Source organism: Paramisgurnus dabryanus, chromosome 5 (genome assembly GCF_030506205.2).
Source record: "Paramisgurnus dabryanus chromosome 5, PD_genome_1.1, whole genome shotgun sequence".
Classification (NCBI taxonomy): Eukaryota; Metazoa; Chordata; class Actinopteri; order Cypriniformes; family Cobitidae; genus Paramisgurnus; species Paramisgurnus dabryanus.
This window is the reverse complement of record NC_133341.1, coordinates 35,494,249-35,513,658: the sequence shown is the minus strand read 5'-3', so window position 1 is coordinate 35,513,658 and position 19,410 is coordinate 35,494,249. Positions and strand designations below refer to the sequence as shown.

General features: G+C 37.8%; 2 protein-coding genes and 1 long non-coding RNA gene across 9 annotated transcripts in view; 2 read left to right on the top strand and 1 right to left on the bottom strand.

Annotated features, from left to right (window-relative positions):
- Positions 1–5,173, top strand: part of gak (cyclin G associated kinase) — a 40,787-nt gene extending 35,614 nt beyond the window's left edge. For all 3 annotated transcript variants that reach the window (XM_065250958.1, XM_065250959.1, XM_065250957.1), the window contains 3 exons: positions 172–320; positions 543–719; positions 3,358–5,173. In XM_065250958.1, coding sequence (XP_065107030.1) covers positions 172–320; positions 543–719; positions 3,358–3,459 — 428 coding nt within the window. In that variant the 3' untranslated portion in view covers positions 3,460–5,173. The remainder of the gene's footprint in view (positions 1–171; positions 321–542; positions 720–3,357) is intronic.
- A 1,998-nt stretch (positions 5,174–7,171) lies between these two features.
- Positions 7,172–19,133, bottom strand: LOC135732707 (UDP-glucuronosyltransferase 2A1). Its single transcript, XM_065250965.2, has 2 exons — positions 17,560–19,133; positions 7,172–7,368 (listed from the first exon to the last, which is right to left on the bottom strand). The coding sequence occupies exons 1-2, from the start codon at positions 18,266–18,268 to the stop codon at positions 7,316–7,318; spliced, it is 762 nt and encodes a 253-aa protein (XP_065107037.1). The 5' UTR covers positions 18,269–19,133; the 3' UTR covers positions 7,172–7,315.
- LOC135732708 (uncharacterized) lies at positions 7,541–14,747 on the top strand. Of its 5 annotated transcripts, XR_010526800.2 has the most exons (7): positions 7,541–10,180; positions 10,911–10,952; positions 11,505–11,733; positions 12,842–12,914; positions 13,017–13,371; positions 13,474–13,632; positions 14,231–14,747. It is a non-coding gene; the product is annotated as an uncharacterized lncRNA (long non-coding RNA). The 5 variants fall into 5 exon arrangements; XR_010526801.2 differs by lacking the exon at positions 10,911–10,952 and having other exon boundaries at positions 7,542–10,180; XR_010526803.2 differs by lacking the exons at positions 10,911–10,952; positions 11,505–11,733 and having other exon boundaries at positions 9,627–9,936; positions 10,031–10,180.
- Positions 19,134–19,410: the final 277 nt, after the last annotated feature.

Here is a 19,410-nt window from a genome sequence, read left to right as displayed (position 1 = left end):
AGGCTTTCCAACGTCCTTTTAAAGAAGTCTTTGTACTTTTCTTTGTTGAGCTTTATTACTGTTTGTTACTGTTTTTTTTATTTGTATGATTAGAATTGGATACAAAACAAATGACACAGACATGAATGACATACGTGCACTTAAACCTAATGTGTTTTTTGTCTCCATTAGGTCCAAAGCCTAAAGTGAAAGAGGATGACTTTGGGGATCTTCTGTCCACACAGGGTTTTAACTATAAATCTGATAGAAAGGGTCCCAGGACCATCGCTGAAATGAGAAAACAGGAGCTGTCTAGAGACATGGATCCTCTCAAACTTCAGGTATAGCAGCCAGAGTCCTGCACGCGACAGTTTTGCTCTTCTCTGATTGGCCTAAGATGTTTCTCTGTATATTTAAAATATTTTAGTACCCTTGTATTCCTGGTGTTCAGAAAAATATGGAAATTTCAACTAATTTCAAAGGGAAATGGTGGTCTTGAATTTCTCAAGTGCATTAGGGAATGTGCTATGACCTTGATCATGATGGTTTTTGTTATATATTAGATCATAGAATGGATTGAAGGAAAGGAACGAAACATCCGAGCGTTGCTCTCCACGCTGCACACGGTCTTATGGGAGGGAGAAACCCGATGGAGACCTGTAAACATGGCTGATCTGGTCACACCTGACCAGGTGAAGAGAGTCTACAGGAAAGCGGTGCTGGTTGTGCACCCAGACAAGGTATATTATAATACACCACAAAATGCTTTATATATATACCACTTACCAATCTCTGTCCTAAATTGAAGAATTTGGTGCTATAAGAAATGTATGTGACCCTGGACCACAAACCTATAAGTCACACGTGTATATTTGTAGCAATAGCCAACAATACATTATATGGGGCAAAATTATCATTGTTAAAGGATTAGTCCATTTTCTTAAAAAAAAAAAATCCAGATAATTTACTCATCACCATGTCATCCAAAATGTTGATGTCTTTCTTTGTTCAGTCGAGAAGAAATTATGTTTTTTGAGGAAAAATTCCAGGATTTTTCTCATTTTAATGGATTTTAATGGACCCCAACACTTAACAGTTTTAATGCAGTTTAAAATTGCAATTTCAACGGAGTTTCAAAGGACTCTAAACGATCCCAAATGAGGCGTAAGGGTCTTATCTAGTGAAACGATTGTCATTTTTGCCAAGGAAAATAAAAATATGCACTTTTAAACCACAACTTCTCGTCTATCTCCGGTCCTGTGACATGCCAGCTTGACCTCACGCAATACGTCATCACGTCAAGAGGTCACGGATGACGAATGCAGAGGCCCTTATGCCTCGATTGGGATCGTTTAGAGTCCTTTGAAAATGCACGTTTAAACTGCATTAAAACTGTTACGTGTTGGGGTTCATTAAAGTCCATTAAAATAAGAAAAATCCTGGAATGTCATCAACATGTCAAAATGGCAAAAATCATTAGGATATTAAGTAAAGATCATGTTCCATGAATATATTTTGTATATTTCCTAACATAAATATTTTTAAAATCATTAGTGTTGCTGAGGACTTCATTTGGACAACTTTAACTCTTTCCCCGCCATTGACGAGTTATCTCGTCAGTTAAGATAAAACATGTTCCAGATGAATTTTTATGTTAATCTGCCACCAGATGGCACACTTACCCAATTTATGAAAAAACTGAAGCAAAAACATTATTTACTAATTTTAAACTCTGTGTATGTTTTGATGATCATTCTGAATCTGATCTCTAACAAAATTCCTTCACAAAAATGCAATTATTTTAGCTTTTTGTTAAAAAATTATTTTTAAAGAAAAATACCCATATTTAAAAGTTCAAAGGCAGAGAAAAAAAATAAAGATAGGATGAATGTTTTTTTTTTTCTGTTTTGTTTGTTTGTTTGAGAGCAGAGGGTCTGTTCTTTCATTTGATATATTTGTACGTTTTATATTTTAAAAGAAACTTTTCCTGGAAGGCATTTTGTCAAACTTTTGTGAAAATCACAAAAAAATGCTGGCGGGCAACTTTTCAAAAAATAGCTGGCGGGGAATGAGTTAAAAGGCGATATTTTCAATATTTAGATTTTTTTTTGCCCCCTTAAATTCCAGATTTTCAAATAGTCGTATCAATCGTACATTAATGGAAAGCTTCTTTATTCAGCTATCATGTATAAATCTCAATTGAAAAATAAAATGATTGGTTTTGTGGTCCATGATGGATGAATGGATAGCTCAAAAATGTAACATTATTTGTGGCCATTAAGCATTTTAATGGATTATCCTGATTAATTTAATAATCATTTTTAACTCAACCTTTTTTTTTGCCCGGCAGCATTTTTTTGTGATTTTCACAGAAGTTTCACAAAATACCTTAAAGGAAAATTTTCTTCTAAAAATATATAAACATAAAAATAGATCAAATGAAAGAACAGACCCTCTGCTTTCAAACAACAAACAAATTAGTAAAAAAAAATTTTATATTTTTTTTCTCTGATTATAAACTCTTAAATATGTGTAGTTTTTAGTGCTGGGCATAGAATAATCTAGATTAATCTCATACAAGATAAAATTTATTTTATGCATAATATGAGTTTGCGCTGTGTGTAATTATTATGTATTTATAAATACACAAACATTCATGTATGTATTTAAGAAACGTGTGTGTGTGTGTGTGTGTGTGTGTGTGTGTGTGTGTGTGTGTGTGTGTGTGTGTGTGTGTGTGTGTGTGTGTGTGTGTGTGTGTGTGTGTAATTTTTAAATAAATAAATAATATATGAATATAAATAAAAAAAAATTAAATGTGTGTGTATATACGTGTGTGTGTGTGTGTGTGTGTGTGTGTGTGTGTGTGTGTGTGTGTGTGTGTGTGTGTGTGTGTGTGTGTTAAATATACATAATATTTACACACAGCACAAACTCATATATTATGCAAAAAAAGTTTATTTTTTATTCTAGATAAATCTATGTCCAGCACTAGTATTTTTCTTCAAAAATAAAAACAATTTTAGCAAAAAGCTGAAATAATTGCATTTTTGTGAAAGAATTTTGTTAGAGATCAGATTCAGAATGATTATCAAAACATACACATGTGTAAAAGTCAAAAAACATTTTTTTATAAATTGGGTAAGAGCGCCATTTAGTGGATAATTGCAGTATTACAGATTACCATAAAAACTAATCTGGAAGACATTTTTATTTTCATGCAAATGTTTTCTCTTAATTGACGACATAATAGTCGATGGTGGGCAAAGAGTTTACAGTCTTTATGATAACTGCTTGTTTCTGATACCTCACATATTCATAAAGGTCTATGCACATTGATCCCAATCGATGTAAAAATCATTTTCTCATCTCTTCTAGGCGACAGGTCAGCCGTACGAGCACTACGCTAAAATGATCTTTATGGAGCTCAGCGATGCCTGGTCAGAGTTCGAGAACCAAGGATCCAAAGCGCTTTTCTGAGCATGCTCAGTGAGGGTCTGTCAGAAGCAGTGTGCCCCCTATAGGCAGGCTGAGGCACGGCTCCTTCTCTCTTTCTCTCTCTTTCTCTCCATACACCCAGATACACTGCCACTAACCGCAAACATGTGGCTACGAATAAGAGAGATCCTTGAAATAATGGAGGGAAGAGAACAGACCTCTGTTTGTGGAATGGACGGATATAATCTCGACACAAACTGTTACACGATGACGAGAACTGTAACCTGTAGCGTTGGATTCTCTTCATTTAAAAGGGGATCGTGCTATCATCTGTGGCATTTATAGATATAAAACTACACACGCACATTTGAGACTACAATCTGTGCACTTCAAAAGAGTTCGAAAATAGATGGTTGTTGGTCAAAGATTGATTTTATGTCATGCTGTGCATCACTTTTTTCCACATATTTTGAATCTGTGTGGTTTGTCTGCTATAATTGATGTAAATATTCACTTAGCTCTGTGTGTGTGTGTGTGAGAGAGAGAGGATGTGATTGTGTGCGTGCGTGTGTGTGTTTAAGGGTGGACACAGTGTTCAAGCGACTTTGGCACTCCAGGATATGAAGTTTCTGTTGTATTTTCATGACTTTGTCTCAGCACGTTTCTCACTGATCACAAGTGTTATTTCATCTCATCGTGAGGTGCGTTTGTGTGTTGGTGGCTTCAGGGCTCATTTTCAACAGTCCAAAGATGATTTTCAGTAGATAGGAAATTCATAACGTGTCTGGCTTTGCGTCTTTTTTGTTTTTATCTCAAGGACCAATCAGAAATGTCTTTATTTATTATTTCGACAGGTGGAAACTGTACCTACATGGTGACTAATTCAGAGGCAGATTTATAAAGGATTAAGAGGTTTAATGTATACAATTTGCATTTTGCAAACTAAAATCATTCCAAAGCATCTACTAACACGAATGTGCTTTTAAAGATTATTGCTGCCTGGCAGTGTGGAATGTATGATTTTCTGATTTCTTTTCATTTCCTACAACTTATATCCAATCCTACACAAGTTTTATTTGATGTTTCTGTAATCTCAGAATTATGACACTAGCAGCTTTGCATCATCACTTCAGGCCAAATTCAAATGAATGCATTTCAAGATCAGATACAACTTATTAGGGAAGGTATGAGGGGTGAGTTAGGTTTTTTTTACAGTAGCTGCCTATACCAATATTTTTGGTTATGAAACATCAACGACTGAGATGAAATGCTGATTTGAGGTTCAGTAACAAGCCTGCTCTGTCTGTAAGCTGCTGTATTTCTGTACCGGATGCGTACAGTAAGGAGATGATGGAGTTTGGCTTGAAGTCTGCTGGACAAAACCAAAACTTTAAACTGTATTATTGGGTCCTGAGTCTCACCCATCATGTAGCGCAAAACAAACTGGTTGCAGGCAGGACAGAGAGGTTATCGTGTTTTAAAAGAATTGATTACGTTTACAAAAACATCAATGACTTAAAAATGAATTTCTGTATTATGTGAATATATAACTTCTGTAAATGTGAGGAAGTCATGCTGTCAGATTTTGGTAGAGATACCGAATCTTCCTCTTTATTTGGAAAAAAAATTACTTTTCTTTTGCTCGCTCAATATGATGTTCCTCACCAGCTTTCTCCCAACAAAATCATAACACAGTCTTAGATATTTTTGTCAGATTTTCTTTTGTCAGATTTTGACCAATAAACCATAATAATTGTTTGGGTTTAGGCTCTCTCTTATTTAGAATCTGATAATAATGTACATAAACAAATGCTTTGTGTTTGAGCCACTTGGGAAATACACTATTACTTTATAGATTATAGGATAAATCATTGTAAAAATGACCATTACAGATAAAAACACACTGATATAAATTACATAAAATCCCATACACAAAAAAAAAAACACATTTCTCTATCCAGAAATATATTTTCAATATATGCTAAATATATTTTGTTGAAAGTAATGCTCAATTAAATATATTTTTGAATTTGTAAATATAATTAATTTTAACCTTCATATAACAACATACATTTCAAAATGTATTTCAAGGGCAAGCAAATACATTTCTTATAATAAAAAAAGAGTATTCTTTGCTAAAATATATTTTTAATATATGCTAAATAAAAGTTAATTTTATAAAGTATATTTTTGAAGTTGAAAATATATTTAATTTGAATTTTTTTTAACTGTTATGTTTACAGGTTATTTTGAAATATATTTAAAAATATTTTTTGCCGTATTGGATTACAGCTGACATTAAAAAATATTGAACAATTTTAATTATTTTGGAAATAAGTAAAAATGTGGTCTCAGGTTCACGCGCTTTACGCATCAGTTGCGTCAGAATGCGCTCTTTGATTTCATCACTGACCACAATGCTTTTATTATGAAATCCGAACCATCTACCCTTGCCTGTTTAATGAAATAGCGTTTATATAAAAAAAAACTCTACTAAAGAGTACATTACATTAAGTCCTGTTTTACGACCTAGACCTAGGAAGGTGATAAGATTTTACGTATGGTTAAAATAGTTAAACTAAAAGTTGCGCACTAGAAATCTTTACAAAACTACCCACTGAAAATAAATCAAATTTAACAGTCAGCCACGCAGCAAATCTCTCGATCACCAAAACTCTTCTAATCATTTCGGGTTTTAACCGATCATATAAGGAAAATAGACAGGATCACAGAGAGAGAGATCGCTCGCGTGTGAACGGTCGTGTGAAGAAAATCAGCACATTCGGTGTCTTTCAAAATAAAGGTCCTATTATGTAACGCGACACAACGTTCATCAGGTATGTTTTTTTATGGGGTTTTTTTTTTTTTTTGTCGCGGAATTAACTTTTTAATTCATGGTGATACCTTGAATAATAACTTAAAAGACGTAACATTAAAACATTTTCAAAGTATTAAACTATATTATGTTTGGTAAATGTTTTATATATGTTCACGAATTACATAAAATGACAGCTAACATTCAACAAATCTATTTAATAATTATAATTCCTGCACTTTTTGAAATTAGTAAAATATTTGGTCTCAGGTTCACGCAGCTTTACGCATCATTTGCGTCAGAATTCCCTTTATTGATGTCATTACGGACCACAATGCTTTTATTATGTAATTCGAACCCTTACTTTTCCATAGTAGCATTGCCTTTTATTCATAGAATTAGAAAAAGCAAAAATACCTCAACATTAAATAGCCAACAATATTAGTTGCTTAGCAACACATCATTAAATATACAATTTAACAGAATTGTAACTATAGAAAGGTAGAGAAAATAGGTGATTTCGATTTATTTGTATAGTGTATAACTGTATATTGTCACAAAATAATTTGTTAAAAAATATTGCAAATAGTGTCTGACTGACAAAACCTAAACCAAAACTAACAATAGTAAAGCAAATTTTCTGAAGAATAATAAATGGAGGAGCTCATGGATTTCCTCAGACATAAATTTCAACACAGATTGGTTTGAATAGTACAGAATATGTTTGTCAATAATATGAACAATTATTGTATTCTAACACTTCTCAATAAGGTCAGGGCCAAAGCTAATGGATCTCAGATACAAATTGTTCAGTGCAAAGAATAAATAATAGATTTTTGTTACAAAGTGTTCTTCACTCCCTCTTACTTTTGTGCTTTGATCTAAAACAGTAACGTATTATAAGGCACTTACAGATTTTAAAGTAGATGTAGAGGACTACAGTCACAATAGTGAATAGAAAAGCAAACACATCCAGACAGTGGTACTGATACCAGGTAAGATTATGAGCTTCAACACGCAGATGTTTAGCACCTTTATTACGCATGACAAACTCAATCCAGAAAACTGCTTCATCCAGAGGCTTCATCGGTCTGTCATGATGAATCCTGGATAACCGCATAGCATTCTCTTTATATCTGTGGGAAATAAGACAAATGTTGTAATGTTGTGCGGTAAAAACGCATCACATCCGTAAAAATATTTTGAAAACAAAATCACGATGTACGATGAATCAGTCAACCAAAAGTCTTTATCTATTTATTTGTATGATACAGCTGCAAATAAGTATTTGAACACCTGTCTTTCAGCTAGAATTCTAACCCTCAAAGACCTGTTAATCTGCCTTTAAAATCTCCACCTCCACTCCATTTATTATCCTAAATTAGATGCACCTGTTTGAGGTTGTTAGCTGCATAAAGACACCTGTCCACCCCATACAATCAGTAAGAATTCAACTACTAACATGGCCAAGACCAAAGAGCTGTCCAAAGACACTAGAGACAAAATTGTACACCTCCACAAGGCTGGAAAAGACCTACAGGGAAATTGCCAAGCAGCTTGGTGAAAAAGGGTTCACTGTTGGAGCAATCATTAGAAAATGGAAGCAGCTAAACATGACTGTCAATCTCCCTCGGACTGGGGCTCCATGCAAGATCTCACCTTGTGGGGTCTCAATGATCCTAAGAAAGGTGAGAAATCAGCCCAGAACTACACGGGAGGAGCTGGTCAATGACCTGAGAAGAGCTGGGACCACTATTTCCAAGGTTACTGTTGGTAATACACTAAGACATCATGTTTTGAAATCATTCATGGCACGGAAGGTTCCCCTGCTTAAACCAGCACATGTCCAGACCCGTCTTAAGTTTGCCAATGACCATTTGGATGATCCAGAGGAGTCATGGGAGAAAATCAAGTGGTCAGATGAGACCAAAATAGAACTTTTTGGTCATAATTCCACTAAACATGTTTGAAGGAAGAAGAATGATGAGTACCATCCCAAGAACACCATCCCTACTGTGAGGCATGGGGGTGGTAGCATCATGCTTTGGGGGTGTTTTTTCAGCACATGGGACAGGGCGATTGCACTGTATTAGGAGAGGACGACCGGGGCCATGTATTACAAGATTTTGGGGAACAACCCCCTTCCCTCATTTAGAGTATTGAAGATGGGTTGATGCTGGGTCTTCCAACATGACAATGACCCGAAGCACACAGCCAGGATAACCTGGATGACAAGGGAAGTGCGGCTCCTTATCAGAGACCGTAACATTGCATTCAGGTCAGAAGACAGAGCACAGTACAGCTCAGCCAGAGCTAACTTAAAGAAGGGTATTAGGACCGCTAAAGAGGCATATAAAAAGAAAATTGAGGGCTACATCACGGACAACAACCCGCGGCAAGTGTAGTAGGCATTACAGCAGATTACTAACTACAAAGGCCATAACATCTCATCCATCCCCTCTGATGCTACAATGGCAGAGGAATTAAACAGCTTCTTTGCCCGGTTTGAGGCGAATGGACAATCAGTGCCCCCTCCTGTCTTCACCAACACTTCATTATCCCTTCAGGAACATCAGGTGAGGAAAGTACTGAGGGAAGTGAACCCGAGGAAAGCAGCTGGACTCGATGGGGTACTAGGGAAAGTACTCAGGGCCTGTGCAGACCAACTAACTGGGATTCTAACAGAGATTTTCAATATCTCCCTGACCCTAGCCACTGTACCATCCTGCTGGAAATCTGCCATCATTATTCAAGTCCCAAAAACAGCAGCCTGCAAAAGCCCAAACCCAGCTAGCATGTATAATCGGCCCGAGCTCGGCTGCCCTGCGGCAGCTGCGGCTCAGACTCGGCATCGGCGTGTGTTAACCGAGCCGATTGTGCCCCGCAGCTCGCTCTGGCACATTCATTTTTGTTCTGGCTGTAAGCACTGGGCCGATTCATGTTCACCGTAACTGGTAACCCAGCTCTGGCTATATGATCTGGACCACTTTTGGAAATGACTCGGCTTATGTTAAATCAAGGATGGTTTTAATGGATGCCATTCAATGTAGGCGACTTTCTTTAACACAAATGTAGATTTTTAACTCCAACCGTTTTAGTCTGTCCATAACAAAAGACAGTAAAAAACAAAACATGGTCAGACAAATCCAAATTAAACCCTGCTGCTCGTTGATGTCCTAAGACACGAAACGATCGGTTTCTGTGAGAAACCGAACTGTATTATATAATTTATACCTCTAATACGGCGCCTTCTTCTTCTTTTGAGTTTTAATGGCGGGTTGCGAAGCAACGTCATAGTTGCATACTGCCATCTACTGTATCGGATGCACGGCTTGAGGGCTATACAGGGACACCCGAAACCGTAGGTGGCGGTATGCACCTATGAAGTTGCTTCGCAACCCGCCATTAAAACTCTAAAGAAGAAGGTGCTGTGCACGGGCTCATTTGACTACGCATAGTACTGTATTAGAGGTAAAAAAAAATTATATAAATACTGTTCGGCTTCTCGCACAAACCGATCGTTTCGTTTCTTAGGATATCAATGTGTCGTCACGAGCGGCAGGGTTTAATTTGGATTTGTCTGTGCATGTTTTTACTGTCTGAGATTTTGTTACTATTCACATGCATACAGACTGAAACGGTTGGAGTTTACATTTGTGTTGTACTGAAGAAACAAAATCACATACATCTTGGATGGCCTCGGGGTAAGCTGATAAATACAAAAAATTCATTTTAAGATGAATCCCGTACGTTGGCGGCTGTTTTAAACTGGGTGCTCGGCTCCGACCCTTTTGCCAGTATGAAGCCGATTTCAACGGTAACTGCAGAAAGCGTCAGCACGCTCAGCTCATCACTGGAGTAACGTCTGTACAACGGGTGAGATAAAACTCAACGCCTGACTGAATCATCCATTCCCTTTTCGATCCTACGCCATACGTTAAACTTGAGGTAAGTCTTGTGTTCAGTTTCCTTAAAAAGCATCAACATTCACGCTAAGCATAGTTTCAATCGAGTTCCCGTCACATCATATATTAACTCTATTTCGAACTGCTGCTGATTACATGTTGGTTATTATTGATTCGTTCATGTTCCTTTGACATGTTCATGTACTTTTTTCCAGATGAAACAAACATAAAGAATTCATAATTCATTTAAGAATTATTAATTAGGACAACATCAAATTATTTATCATGTCTGAGAAAAGTAGTGCAAATTTTGGATAATATGAAAGTGGCTCCAACTTTTATGGCGCGAACGAAGCTAGCATTGACTAGCTGGGATGTTAAATAATGGGACGCAATTTTTATTAAATGCAATTTACGTGATTAATATTTACAAGCATAGTGTTCTTTGGAAGAAAATTAAGTGGAACAAAATGTTAGCTGGTAGTGCTGTGACAAATCGCAGTTGATCCGAACCACGGTTCGGCTCGCATGTGATTCGCGGATTAATATATACCAGTGTATGGAATGTCACAATTATAGATTTGTGTGTAAACTTAAACATGTCTTGATGGACCCTAATTTATGCACTGTGCAGTTATGCTGGTAGTTGGGTAATGTCATAATGGTTATTGGGTTGGGCTTGGACTAAAAAAGGGAAATTGTAATGGTTTAGTATAATAAGACATTATGTATGGTTTTGTACAATGCTAATCTTTTTTTTCTTTTTTCCTCAGGTAATCTTGCTTTTGCTGTTCTAATATAAACACTGCTCTTAGGTAAGAATGGCTGATCAAATGCATTATTTTAAATCTAATCTGAGACACAAAGCAGTTAAATCGTTGTCTAATTTGCTGCAAGGTATTAAGAACGACAGTAAGCTTGTTGACGATGATCTGACTGATGACTGATATGTGTGATGAGATTAAAACTATGGCTGTGCAAAAAAATCGATACAGCTAACTACCATGATAGTTAGCTGTATCGATAGTGTATCGATATTTCGATCTCTACTGCCGATATTTTAAAAAACATCAAATCCCTCTGTGTGCGTCAAACGACCTCCTCGCCGCTGCTATAGTTGTCACTGTCCAGTTGTCTGCCATATACGGCCATTCGGCCAATGTCTCAGAAGTTAGAGGGAGTGAGAAAATGGCAGAAAATTTAAAAACACCTGCATCTTTCAAAGAGCTGCAGGTGTTCGGCTCTATTTTTTACATTTTTGATTGTATTGTGATACGTATCTTATCATGACCCATGTATCGTGACACGTATCGTATCGGGAGGCCCTTGCCAATACCCAGCCCTAATTAAAACAACTTTTCTTTTAGCACACCACCCATACATGGCACACAAAACAGGTCTTGTGAGGGGGCTGTGCCCACAGGTAGAAATTCTGTAGGTCCACGGGCTTCTCCCCTTTCAGCGAACATCACAGCGCTTAGTCCACCATCGTGGTCTCCAAACTCCATTACCAACAGCCTGAGTGCTACACCTACAGACACCCCAACCCATGCAGCAGCTGGCAGAAGTCAGACATCAGGCCAAACTGGATTTCAAGTAAGAAGGGCGAGATAGCCCATGGAGAGAAAAAAATCACTTTGGTATTAGGGCTGGGTATTGTTTCAGATGTCTCAAATCGATTCAGATACATTAGATCTCAAATTGATTGGATTGCGATTTTCGATTCAATGATTACATTTTCACTGGCCCCACCACAAAAAAAGTAATAAATGAATGAAATAGTTTTTGTAGTTTTTACCCATTTATTCTTGTAATAAGGTTATGACACCCAATATTTTAAATACCAGTGAAAATTAACAATTATCAATTCTATTTTTGATACTACAGCTAAAACTACTAATATAAATTTCATAGATTAAAGACAAGTTAATAGTTGTTAATAAAAATTAAATGCAAGCAATGCAATATAAGTACAATAGAACAAAGATACAAATGAAGAAATCTGTGCATTTCAGGTAGGTCTAACAGTATTTTTCAGATACAGAAATTGAAAAAGTAATCAAATGTAAAATAACACTGCATATCTTCACTAATTAGGATTAACCTTTATTTAATCTGCACAAAGTTACAAATCGTTATTCAGTGAAAAGCAGGGAGTGACTTCCTCTTTTGTAGTTTGATTAACATTTAAAAACACAGACAGGTGAAGGTTACTACCACTTTAAGACTAATGCACGGATCAAATTATGATAGGCAATGAATGCATTCCTTTTCTACTTCTTCTCATAACCGTCTGTTTACTCGCAAAGGCCGGCATTTTTAAAAAAATTTGTGAATTTGCAAGTAGAGAACTAGAATTAATTTCGTAATTTGCACGCTGTCGCACAGCTGTAAGCGCTTCCAGTGTGTGCTCTTCTCACATAGCGCATGCAAGTTCTCTTTCGCTTGAATGCTTAAATTGACAAGGCTTAAAAATGCGTGCAAAATGTAAACTTTTATGATCATGCAGCACTGGCCCAATCGGGACATTGACAGTTCCTTCAACCGGAATGCTTTTCAGATATAATGTAATGAAAATAAATACAGAAAAACGATGAGAATTGATATTGAATTGACCACATTTAAAAAAAAAAAATTCACTTTTTTTGCCTATTCCTATTTGGTATATGTGATGAGATTAAAACATATTTTTCTTTTCTTTTAGCACACCCCACCCTTACATGGCACACAAGTATATGACACACAACACAGGTCTTCTCAGGAGGCTGTGCCTACAGGTAGGAATTATACAAAGTGATCTCTCTCGGTTTACTCTGACATATCTACGTACAATGTTTTGCTAGTAATCTGCTATGCCTGCTTTTTCTTGTGTTCTACAGCAATAGGCTTTATGCCCAGCTGCACTACTTCCTGAACTTCAGCCAGCTCCTTGTTTCCTGTCTGCCATTATTGGACAAACTGATTAATCCAGGTGTGCCTGAGCTTAGTAGTCACAACAACAATAATCAGACACACCTGGATTTATCAGTTTGTCCAGTAATGGCAGACAGGAAACAAGGAGCTTAAAGCCTATTGCTAAGGAGATCCTCATCCAGCTCGATTTTATTAGAGAGCAGCAGTTGCAGACTTCACCCCAGACCCAACACATTTTGGGCTCCCACTTTCAACTATTGAGGAGCTACAATGTTTGTAGGAGACATTAAATAATCCAGATGAGAAGAAGAATTTGGTGAGGTAAATTATGGTTTAATCAGATCATTCCTAAAAGTCAGTCCTCATTTTCACTCATGCTATATTCCTTAAATAACTAATAAGGTACATGTCTTTTTGTTTCAGACTGTGTTTCCTGCAATGGTCGGAGACAAGACTCTTAAAGACACCGTGGGGTGGGTCCTGAAAAAAACAATGAACTCTTCGTGGTGAGACTCATCAATTGAAGTGGGGTCAACTGAACGCCTGCATTCAAAGGGCTCACTTTGAAAAGTGTGGTTTTGGGTGAGTGTCAGTGCTGGAAACGGCACTGTAGTGACATCCCAGGGCTCTACAGTGCGACTGACTCGATCAGTGGCTGGTTGCATAAACCTTTAAGACTAGTCTTAAAAGTTAGTCATTTTTTTTTCTTCAAGACTGATCATAATTGTATTTCTATACTCAAACTCTATTTAAAACATTAACATCATAACATTATCATAAATTGAAATGCATTAATGCTACTTCTGAGCCTCATTAAACAGTCTGTAAATATAACTAAATCCCACATTTCTGTTATATGCCACCTCTGCAGTGCAAAGATGAATTGTGTTGCTACTGATTTCATTTGATTGGTAACTTATTCTTCCTGATTGCCTCTTATTATTCTAACTCAATTTATGAATTTGAAATTTAATAAGGTTAAAATTTTATAGTCAAATATCTCCTTATAATGGGAAGGTGATTTTGTCATTGATCAGAATGTGCTCCTAAATTTTTGAATGTGCTCCTAAACTAAAAAGAAATGTAAGCGTAGAGCCCTGCATCCAAAATAAGTTTTGGTGGTTTTATGAGTAACATCACATGGTCATGCTGACCTCTTCTATCTTTGTTTTTTTTTCAGATGCAGTCCGCCGGAATGCCCTGACCAAAGATAAAACAGAAAAGGAGATAGAGCTCCTCATCACCAGGTGGTCGGTGCTAGCATATGACAGGGATGGTGGCCGAATCCAGACAATAGACAGACAATGAATTAAAATGTTTTAAATTTAAAAATGTTGATTTTTGGAAAATTCGTATTTGAACTGATTGTGTGTGTGTGTGTGTGCACCTGGTAATTATCACGTTGTGTCCCCACAAAGATAGGAATACCAGTATTTTTGTGACCTTGTGTCCCCATGAGGAAACAAGCTTATAAATCAAACAAAATGATGTTTCTTGTAAATGTGAAGTAGGAGAAGGGTTTCTGTGATGGTTGGGTTTAGGGAATGGGGTAGGTAAGGGGAATAAAATATACAGTTTGTATGGTATAAAATGCATTACGTCTATGGAATGTCCCCACAAAACATGGAAACCTGTTTGTGTGTACGAGAGAGAGAGAATGTGTGTTCAAGTGAATAAAAAATGCATTAAACGTGAAATCCTTGTTCTTCCTTGTGTGTTTTATTTTCAGTTAATGTTGCATAATGGTTGCTTAGCAATTTTAGTATTAACCAATCAATAAAATCAATAAATTAAACAAGCCCAAATAAGGAACAGGATTGGAGGGGAGCTTACGTCCTCTCACTCGGGGTTCCGCAATCGGGCCGCGTTAAAACTGAGTGCTCGGCCGTGTCCTCGGGGCGCGTGAAAACCGAGCGCTCGCAGAGCAATCGGACCTAGATTCATGCCGAGGATCGGCCGAGTGTTCCAGCATTAATCGTTCCGATTTCGGCCCGCGCAATTTTTGCTAGCTGGGAATGACTTTAGGCCCATTGCACTTACATCATTGGTCATTAAATGTTTGGAAAGGCTGGTCGCCCAACATATCAAGTCCTGCCTTCCACCATCATTTGACCCTTACCAGTTTGCCTATAGGGCAAACCGCTCTATTGAGGACGCCATTGCCATCACCCTCCACTCTATGCTGAGCCACCTCGAACAACCAGACAGCTATGTAAGACTCCTCTTCATAGATTTTAGCTCAGCATTTAATACAATAATCCCGGACATTTTAATGGAAAAGCTATTGATCTTAAATTTTCCTCCCTCCACCTGTGCTTGGATCAAAGATTTCCTCTCCAACAGATCACAGCAAGTGAGACTTGGTCACTACCTCTCCTCTTCCCTCACACTCAGCACTGGATCCCCCCAAGGATGTGTGTTGAGCCCACTCTTGTACACACTATATACATTTGATTGCTCCTCATCCCACCCTTCTAGAGATGAAACAGAGTACAGAGAGGAGGTACAGCAAATGTCAACATAGTGTTCATTTAACAACCTACAATTGAATACATCAAAAACCAAAGAAATCATCATAGACTTCAAAAACGGAACAGCACTACTCACGCCCCACTCTACCTGAATGGCGTCTGCGTGGAAAGGGTTTCCTCCTTTAAATTTCTAGGAACACACATTTCTGAAGATCTGTCTTGGACCACCAATACTAAAGCAATAACCAAAAAAGCCCAGCAACGATTATATTTCTTGAGGATCCTCAGGAAAAATAACCTTGAACAGAAGCTGCTGGAGTCTTTTTACCGTTCAACCATAGAAAGTTTAATCACGTTTTGCATTACAGTTTGGTATGCGGGATGTTCTGCGGCGAATAGGAAGGCACTGCAGAGGATCATAGGCGCAGCCCAAAAAATCGTATGCTGTCCCCTGCCCTCACTGGAGGAGCTTGCCAATTCCCGCTGTGTCAATAGAACCAAATCTATACTCAAGGACATTGGCCATCCTGCTCATCACTTGTTTAATCTGCTCCCCTCCGGCAGGCGCTACAGGTCATTGACAGCACGAACTAGCAGACTAACCAACAGTTTTTTCCCCTGGGCTATACGCTTTGTGAATAAACCATTATCTTGAGCCAAAGGGCCTTATTCTAACACAACTCACCCCTTATCGTAACCTATTGCACTTTGTACAATAAGAGGCCTTTGTAATGATGGTTGCTGCTATTCTATATTTATGTAACTGTGAGGGAGCGAGTACAAGTTTGTGTTGTTTGGGAGGGATTGTTGATTTTGTTGTCTGTTAGATTATTTATTTATTTATATTTATTATCTATTTTCTTTTATTTATTTATATATTTATTTTTTATAATTATTATTATCTTTTAAGTACGAAGCTAGAGAGTGGCACTTTGAATTTCGTTGTTTTAATACACTGTATTTTTACAATGACAACTTGAAACTTGAAAGCAGTGGCTCTGTAAGAAGCATATCAAGGTTCTGGTGTAGCCACTCTCCAGACCTAAACTCAATAGAGAATCTTTGGAGGGAACTCAAACTCTGTGTTTCTCAGCGACAGGCCAGAAACCTGACTGATCTAGAGAAGATCTGTGTGGAGGAGTGGGCCAAAATCCCTTCTGCAGTGTACAAACCTGGTGAAAAACTACAGGAAACGTTAGACCTCTGTAATTGTAAACTGTAATTTGCTACTGTACCAAATATTAACATAGATTTTCTCAGGTGTTCAAATACTTATTTGCAGATGTATCATACAAATAAATAGCAATGTAATATAATGCACTGTGATTTCTGGATTTTTTTAGATTATGTCTCTTACAGTGGATGTGCACCTACAATGATTTCTAGGTGGGAGAACTTGCAAAATAGCAGGGTGTTCAAATACTTATTTTCTTCACTGTATCATCCGGCTGTGATTAGGCCAAAGCGGGCGGCCTCGTGCCAGAAGCAATCCGAGAGCGATATTGCTTTTATACAACAGTTTGATGGAACACGTTTGAAAAAAGAAAACTAGAAACAACAGAGTTGTCTGCTCTTAAAAGCTGGGGGCGTGCCCTTTTTCGGCAGTAAAACCACAGCCATTTGCGGGAACTTTTGCTGTCTCTAGCTGTGTCTCATTTAAGCAAATAATACATCTCATGCAACCTTCAAATGCGACCTTCTTTCACAGGAATTCAGAGTGTCCTAATTGCTTTTCTGAAATGAAATGAGACAGCCTTCTGATATATGCAGCCTTCGAATGCAACCTCCAGAGGACGCAGCCTACTGAAACTAGACACGGCTTCTCTTATCTTTCAAACACCTCTGCAACCTAAATGAATGCTTGCCTTTGTGTTAGGGGCGGTGCCAAGCTTGGTGTCTCCAGTGCGTCATCGAGCCATCGTTTTAGCCCCACCGATAACGTGTTTCATTGTTAACGTTTATATTTGATATAATTCTCTAAAGTGACTTTACACAGACTTTAAGTTGAACCTCGAGTCCAGAAGACTCTTTAACTCACCTAAATAATCAGTGTAGTAGTTGTCAAACTTTTTCCACAGAGTTTTGATGAAAGCATCTTGTGAAAGGTAGAAGAGCAGACTCTTGATTCGCTCTGTAAAACTCATCTTGTCTGTGAGTTCACTTTTGGCTCCTGGTACATATGATGGTGGAGCTGGGATCTGACCACACATCCTCTCTGCAGCATTAGCGATGGAGAATCGAAACGTGTACACCAAGGGAACGTTCAGCTTTTCAGCCAATATATCACTGCATGGGAAGATTGGGTCGGACAAAATAACATCAAACTTCCCCTGTTGCAATTCATCCAACATCTCTGGAGATTTCAGAATGCCGTCGCCGTACGAAAGGCCAATATCCAGATATTTGGATGCAAGCTGAAAGTATTTTATTGTAATCTGCAGTTGGTTTAATTTACCAGCATTGTACATATAGAAATCCAGATGTTCCTCAAGGATAGCATGAATCTCCGTAGCGGACATTGACATATTAAAGTGTAGGTAGTTGAAGGGATCCGATTCTTTGACTTTGATGAACATACCGGCATTCGGCATCAGCACAGTTACATTGTGTCCTCTTTCCACCAATGTTTCCAACACAGTCTTGAGATTAATCCAATGACTGCCTTCAGTTGGCCAGACTAAAACATTCCCACATTGTGCTGGACCGATAGCAATGAGCAAAGAAAGAAAACAAGCTACACATCTCATGATTTCTATTGAAGCAGTGTTTGATCGTGTGTGATCGTTCAGTCTTCCTCGATCTTATACTATCATGTATAATTATTAACCTAGAATATACACTTATCAAGGGCAAAGGCGTGGTGGTGTTCATGCCTTAAAGCAGACATATCGTGCTTTTAAATCTGTCCTTTTTACATATAAATCATCTATTTGTGGTCTATATAAAGTGAAACTGCAATGCTTGGGTCTGAATTCCTCATTATTATAGCCCCACAGGCCCCCTTTCTACCCCTTTTCTGATGTGCATCTGAGAGCAACTCGTTTTGGTACTGTCTTTTTAAATGCACGTCATACCCTGCCCCCTCTCCAGGTTGCAGAGGTGACACTCTGTTAAACTCCACCCCGTTCGGCCATTTTTGTAGTTTTATAGCAGAGATACGATTATCTAGCGGCACAGAAACTTTTTATTTACTCGTTATTCACAAAATGTCAACAATGGAAGACTTGTCCATCCAGCCTTACATGTTCGCGCCAGAGTCGGAAATGGAGCGAGATGAAAATGAAGACAACGAACCTGCAGAACAACGTCTTCATATGGAGGTATCGCAATGGTGTGTTAATGCCGGCTGTCTTATTTCAGAATATTAACAATTATATAGTTGACTATTACTCTTAGTTAATTGTAAGTTGTTGTAATATGCTATAACTTAATCCTGGGTTGATGACCACATGCGACATCCGCAGGCTGCAGCCTTCGGATTGAGAAACAGCACTTCTAAACCATGACAACCGTGTACTTTACTGTTTTTAAAGTTATTTACAGCTTACCGAAGTGCTCTGCTCGTCGTCTCCAAAGATAGAAGTAATTGACCCCTCAATCAGACGAAGTCTATTGGCAAATCCTACTTTATACTGTGGAGGTTGGTGAAATAGTTATCCTTGAAGTGCTTCGCGCACTAAAAAATGACATTTCTGTGAAAAATAAAACTCAACCAGGCACAGGTTCAACAACCGAACATTTTGATTTACTCTCTTGTAACTTCTGCATCCTTGAGCTTGGACTACAATATCGCAGCGAGAAATTGAAAATGGCGGATTGCTCGTAGTGCTGGGCTGGAAGTCGATGTCCTTATTTGGCAGTTCTGCTGCAAATACTGTGACGTTATTGT

Coding starts and splice junctions, on each gene's coding strand:
- LOC135732707 (XM_065250965.2), bottom strand. CDS start 18,268: ATGAGATGTGTAGCTTGTTTTCTTTCTTTGCTCATTGCTATCGGTCCA. Junction 7,369..17,559: donor CTACTACACTGATTATTTAG/GTGAGTTAAAGA, acceptor TATTTCCCACAG/ATATAAAGAGAATGCTATGC.